The sequence below is a fragment of the Colias eurytheme genome, chromosome 1 (genome assembly GCF_061535395.1).
Source record: "Colias eurytheme isolate Ceu_HAF_F1 chromosome 1, ilColEury1 Martin Lab GWU primary, whole genome shotgun sequence".
NCBI lineage: Eukaryota > Metazoa > Arthropoda > Insecta > Lepidoptera > Pieridae > Colias > Colias eurytheme.
The window spans coordinates 14658694-14665654 of record NC_142980.1 but is presented as its reverse complement, the minus strand read 5'-3'; the positions used below and the strand labels follow the sequence as shown (position 1 = coordinate 14665654).

The 6961-nt window shown below is 33.1% G+C and overlaps 1 protein-coding gene across 1 annotated transcript in view; it reads right to left on the bottom strand.

Annotated features, from left to right (window-relative positions):
* Positions 1-3209: 3209 nt before the first annotated feature.
* fry (microtubule binding protein furry) overlaps positions 3210-6961 on the bottom strand; it is a 116196-nt gene continuing 112444 nt past the window's right edge. The window contains exons 56-58 of the mRNA XM_090105808.1: positions 6256-6392; positions 4258-4388; positions 3210-4056 (exon numbers count right to left, since the gene is read on the bottom strand). Of these exons, the coding sequence (XP_089961934.1) occupies positions 3947-4056; positions 4258-4388; positions 6256-6392 (378 nt within the window). The 3' untranslated portion in view covers positions 3210-3946. The remainder of the gene's footprint in view (positions 4057-4257; positions 4389-6255; positions 6393-6961) is intronic.

The following is a 6961-nucleotide window of genomic DNA, read 5'->3' as shown; positions in this document are numbered from 1 at the left end:
CGCGATGGTTGTGTCTAGAAAGAGCGAACATTCGGGGACGAATTCAGTCCACTCAACCTGAGTTCGCGCGTTTAGTTAAATGCAATTGTTTTGATGCCAGTTGGCAACAAAGGGTCCCTAGTATCTCGTATCATGCGTGAGACGTGAGTCGAGGGTCTGGCGTTGTGCACGTGATTTACACGAGTTTCGAATTCGCACGATGCTTGTGGACGCGATGTATTTCTAGTCTTTACAATAACACAACAATTTCTGTCAATGCAATTTGTTGCTACAAAGTAATATTGATTAAAACCTCCACAAGTCCTGCGGTCGCTGCCTGCATAATCCTACCGATACCACATTTATTTTGTATGTACATATGCCACTAATTATATATTCAAATTCCATATAAAATAATATGCTCAATGAAAATTATATGAAAACCTTAGTTTGCGAATATTTGTTTCATTTTCCTGAATAAACTGTCTTGAATTTTATACGAATGACCAAGATTTTTAAATTAGACAGATGGAACAGCTTCAGCAAAATGCTGCACATTCATGTTCGTAACAGCGCTGAATACAAACTTGCACATGGGATCGATTCACACATGGGTATTTTTGAGACACATCTGACGGTGAACCCAGTCCCAACCAAATTAAAATTAAAATTGTTTGATGTAAAATTTTTGGATATTTCCCGCTTTATTTTTAAAACGTTATTATTGTAATTTTACTTATTAGGTAAAGGGCTTTCGATATCAATTAAAAGTTTTTTGATATCTGCAAAAGTTACGGAATAATCCCCTGTGCACACTTAACGATTACACCCTGTATAACTATTGATGATGATACGGGATGTGAGGTAAAAATAAAACAAAACATAAGAAGAAAATATTTATTAAATAAAATACATGTAATTAGTACTATTAATTCACAATTTCACTAAATTACGCTTGGCGCGTTACAAACAAAAATAACAATAAATATTGATCATTACATAAAGAAAATAGACAAAACCATTCAAGATAAATTAATTTGTATACTGCGTTATTGCTGTCATGGGATTACGGACTATTCAAATACTGAAACGAATATGAGTAAACGATAGCTAAAGGATAGCTCAAGAGCAATGCCGTCGCTTGATTATTATTAAACAATTATTTAATTTTCAATTCGATTTCAAATCAAAAAGTATACGTGAAAACATCAAGAGATAATAAGGAATGCTTGTGGCGCTTCAATATAAAATGTTAACCATTGCAATAAGTTGAACATACAAAAATATAACGCAAGTTCAATCTGTTACTTAAGGGACACAGTCCACAGGCTGCGTCTTATGTATAACTAGAAATTAATATAATAATCTCGCGACATGCTCTCTTACAATCGAAAATTAAAAGCGTGAGTTTGCACAACTTTTGGTACATTATTTGCATTTGACTAAATATTGCTTATATTATTACTTAAAGAACGAGTATTATGGTTGGGATTATTCTAACAGATTGCTTTGTTGAAGAGAGAAGTGAATCGTATGATAAGTGCATACAAAAGAGTTTTAAAGATAACCGAAGTGTGATGTTTATTCGAAACCAATTAATTTAGAAGGAGGAGAGAAGAAACAGTATTTTGGTTGAGAAATTACGCACGGGAGGCGTGCTGGTTAGTAATTTTATCGCTTACATTGCCTAACTGACCTCTGTGAGTACATCGTAAGAGAAGATAGAACAATTAGAAGTGGTGAAGACTTACTCGCGATATTTTTACAATTTTTTTAAAGGAATTCAGTTTTTTATGCATTGAATTTGTTCGCAATTTAGTATTTGTTCGTTATTAATTGTCCTTATTCTTATTATCGTCAATATATTAAGCCGAAATAATATGACCCGAACAAATAAGTGTTCATTTCTGAATTCCTTTAAAACAATTGCAAGGGCTCGCACACTCGAACATGAATACAAGATAATCATTCCTACTATTTGTTCGATATCCACGAAATACAGAAATATACTGTGCAAAGCCTTATTATATCTATAAATCGAAATTTGTGGAATACTGCTTGTAATGAGAACCACCGATGAGTAATGCGTGCAGTGTACTGTGTATCCTAACTGAGATCAGTTACTTGTCAACTACGTGCGTGTTGCAGCAACACTACGCCGGCGCCCGGCTTCGGCTGCAATCCACTATAGTTACCAATTTATTAACTAAATTCGCCACGACATCGTGTTCGTTACTTTAAACGTACAGGTTTGTTCATTGTGATTTATGTTACATATCTAACGTTACAATTTATATCTAAAGCCATTCTTGTGATGTGAGATGCGCACTCGAGAGGACAAGTGAGTCGAAACTATCTAATATTTGGAGTCGGTGCAAGTTAAATCAGACTTTAATCATTAACATAATATATACCTCTCGATCACAAAATTCAAATTCCATAAAAATTCCGAAATCATTAAATTTAAATCACAATAGAATAATTTATAATTTCCTCAGTACATACAATATAAATAATTTAAACTATTAAAATTTTACTTTTGGTCACGTAATCATCTTTGTATAGTAGTATACGCGTCGCGCAACATTTAATACAGTTAAATCACAAGCGTCTAATAGCTATTTACAGCAGAACTACTGCGGCAGTATGACCCGTGTTGATAAATGATCGCAAATTGTTTTGAATCGATCTTTTATTGGTCCGGGTCATGCAGCGAGTAGCGTCAAGTGAAATACAAAGTGTTTATATCATCGATATGCTTGTGCTAACGTCGCTTAGGCTTAGGCTTAGGCTGAATCCTACGTATAAGCGTATGTTTATAATATTTATTCGTAAATAAGCAGATGCCTACTTTACGCTCTTCTGCACTGAGATATCATCCAAGATCGAAGGCAGACCTAAACTAACGTATATGTTTCTTATCTAATACAAATGTTAATTATGTTATAACATTGATTATTGTTAATTTCATTTAACTAAACATTATGTTATATAAATGTGAGTACATCGAGATTTATAAAGTTGAAAGTGTCAGTTTAATGTGCTAAGTGTGTTAACACTTATATATGGGGTAATGTTCTTGAGTTTTAAAAACAAAATGCGTTTTAGTTTCGCTCCGTATCACTCGTATTTGTACTGTAGACTTTAGAAGTATTGACATGTCCTTTACGCATTTTCATTAGGAATCTTACATTTGGCTACTGGAAGATTAAATTTTTAAACATAGATTAAATTTCTTAATAGCTTATAGAAATATGGTAAATTGTAAGAATTACTTATGTGCTTTTTATATTGAAACATTGAATACCGCTACTTTTATACGAGTATATATTGAAGTTAATTGTAAAAACACATATTGTATTGGTTTATAGTTAGTTATAAGGAAATTCTAATAGACAATTTGTAACTTTAAAGAACATCAATCAAAACTACCATAACTTGTTGTTTTATATGTCTTATTATTATGTCTAATTTTTGTCTACTATAGCAAGCAAGTTGATTTAATAAGCACATGTTTTTTTCGTCCAATTAATAAATTATTAATCGTTATAACAACATCCAGATTTGCATATCTAATCTAACAATTATTATTATTCGATTAGCAGGTTATATGTAATTATTTTTTATTTCCACCAAAGACAATTTTAACATTGATGATAGAGTCAAATTCTTAAACATTGATACTGATTGAAAAAACGGCGAGTTACAGAATTTCCTCTAAAAGCATTGTATATGCGACATCACTACAATTGCATATGATTTCAGATTCAAACAATCAAAAATTTTACATCAACAAAATGGTGATGCACAGAATTACCTATTGATACTTTCAAAAAATGTTCATTCACGAATTGTCATCTAAAAGCGTTGTATACGCTACACTATTTCACTTATACTGACGATTTATTTCATCATTCTTTTTCATCCAGTCCCATATACGTTAGTCGTTCCGCGCTTTCCTCTGACGTCACACGAACTCCTGCCGCTGCAGGGCCACTGACACCTTGTAGAGGCTCTCCATCATGAAGGACAGGTTCTGGGACAGCTCGTTGACTGGACGAGTGATTGCCACCATGTCTGTGGGGATTAGATATTATAATTATATATAGAGAAAATATAGTGATCGATATTCTTGTTAGTAGACAGTGAAGATAAAAAAAATAATCGGTTAGAAAAATAATTTACCGATGTAAAATTAGAATGGGCCATCCCCCTCCACCCTAAAAAATCATAACAAAAAATAACACCCTGTATAGGATCCCCTACAAGCACACTCACCCGGGTGCGCTTGCGCAAGTCCACGGCAGTAAACATGTAACAGGCTCGTGACGTCATCCTCCGGCAGTTCCCCGCGCTCCAGGATGCGCTCCGCGTTGCGCTCGCGCACTAGCGCTAGGGCTGCGCCCCATCTGTACACGGAAAATATATATTTTTATAATATTTGGGTACATATACATATACATTCTTTACACGCTGTTTTACTGTTGTTACTGTTACCATAGCCCCAATAAAAACATGTAATAATTTTCATATTAGTTAAATTCATAATTCAATTTATATCAACATTTTTGAAGATAATTTTGAGATAACAGGCAGGTTAAATTAACTCTAGTTTTAAACTAACTCCAATATATGACATTTATATAGCTCCAATATAGCTTTTAAATTTCACAAAGGTCTGAATAAATACTCATGATTAAATATACAAGTGCGTGATTTTAATTATTCAATAGAATTAGCTTTACTGTGCTTTAGAAGAATATAATAATTGTTTTGTTATTTACACTGTCCCTTACACCGAGTGTTTATTTATTGTGTACATTTGGTGCAATAGTAATTTGTGTGGTAGCTGAATGCAGAAGAGGCAAAAAAACGAAGATGTTTGAACAGATCGTGATTAATGATAATTGTATGGGACGTACTGATACTGGGGCGGTGGAAAAGCCGGACTGTAAGGGAGGCTGAGCCGACCCCACCTAGTGGGACAAGTGGGCGAATAATCAATATAATTGACAACATTTCATTTTTTATAAGGCCATGAAAGAAAAAAACCGTTTCTTTATTTTGCTCTTGCGATTACAGAAAAAAATTTATTTCATTTTTTAATCGCATATTTTAAGAGAAATTAAATAAAAACGATAAATGTGATGATGACGTCATACATACGGAGGAATAAAAATGCGCCTTAGCCTAATTTAAAAAAAGTTAAAAAAAAAACTATCACTGACATTTACAGGTTATGGCATGTGTCAAATTTCATATTAATGTCATTTTTGTGAATTATTCATGTAAACAAACTTTATATCGTGTTATTGTGTTTTGGTTTTCTAATTTAATCTCATTAGCGTGATATTTATTTGATTGGAGTTGGACTAATTCATTTATATTATACAAATAGTGCCTATAGTGTTCATAATTTTCTTGAAATAAAAGACTTTGTTTACTTACTAAAAGTTGTATTTATTTAACACTTTCCAACGTTTTTGGGATAGTATATATTTTGTTTCCTAGAAATTTTCAGCACCCCTTAACAAATCCTGCATGAAGTCATCATCATCAGTATTTGTGAATAAGTTTCTTTTGTTTAAAATTTGGATCAGCAAATAACAAATAACAATATTTACAAAGCTTGGCGAATCAAAGTGACAAATGTGCCAAAATGTAAACTGTCAAGATTTTTTTTTAATTTAAACTAGGTATGTGGCAAAGGAAAAAATGTATTCCTCCGTATGTATGACGTCATTTGGCGCTTACGACATTTTAGAATGAGATGATTTTAAAACTCAAAAAGATGAATGAAAACTTCCAAATTTAGAAAAAGCAAAAAATACGTGTATAATAATTTTTGATCTAGTTTTCATTAAAATAAAAAAATAAGTAGCTTAAAATTTTGAAATGTTGTCAATTACAGACATACCTACATAAATACACATTTCAAGAAATAAAAAAAATCAACGTGGTAGTAATAACTACCAAAACAAGTGTTTCTGAACGAGTATCACCTGTGTTAAAAAAAAACCATCAACGATCTCATTGTCACACGAAAATTTTTAATTATTCAACGCCTAATTTTAAAAAACAAAACCTAACTATGAACTACAATTATTATTATGAATAAAAAAAAAATAGAAAACATCGATCTCAAATCTTTAAAAAAATATATTTACAAATTTGCTATAAGAAAAAACTAAATATGAAACGATAATAATTCTCTACAACAAAATAAAAAGTCTATCCTCAAAAAGCAGCACCCTGTATAATGCAGTACGGGCTCACCTCTGGCGCTGCATGAGGTGCAGCAGCCGCGCGTCGTCGTGCGGCGCGGGCGAGGGCGAGTGCTCCGCCCACGCGTCCGCCGCGTGCGCGCTCAGCGCCGCGCGCACCACGCCCACCGCGCTGCTCATCTCCACACCCTGTATACACGTCACTGCTTTATAAAACACTAGCTTTCCGCTCGCGTTTTAAAAAAAAACCCGCATAGTTCCCATTCCCGTCGGATTTCCGGGATAAAACCTATCCTTTCCTAACCTAACCTATCCTTTCCGGGATAAGTTACCCTCTATATGTGTGCTAAATGTCATTGTAATCGATAAAGTAGTATTTGCGTGAAAGAATAACAAACATACCCACACACACACACACATCCATCTTCACAAACTTTTGCCTTTATAATATTATTAAAAGGATACAACACACATCAAAAAAGGCAATAATATAGATATACAAAAAAGCATCAACGTACATAAATCACGTGTGATGTGCCTAATGTCACTAATGCCTTGATAATAATGACGAAAACACTATTGAAAAAAAAACACAAATGTGAAAATTCAGGACCATATTTCTAAAAATATATCACTCGCTATGTACAAGAATAACGTCATAATATTTTTAGCACTAAATCAAAATTATAAGTAGGTATTTGAAAAGTTTAATGGATTGATAATAAAATGATGTTTAGACGGGATTTGAAACTGCATCT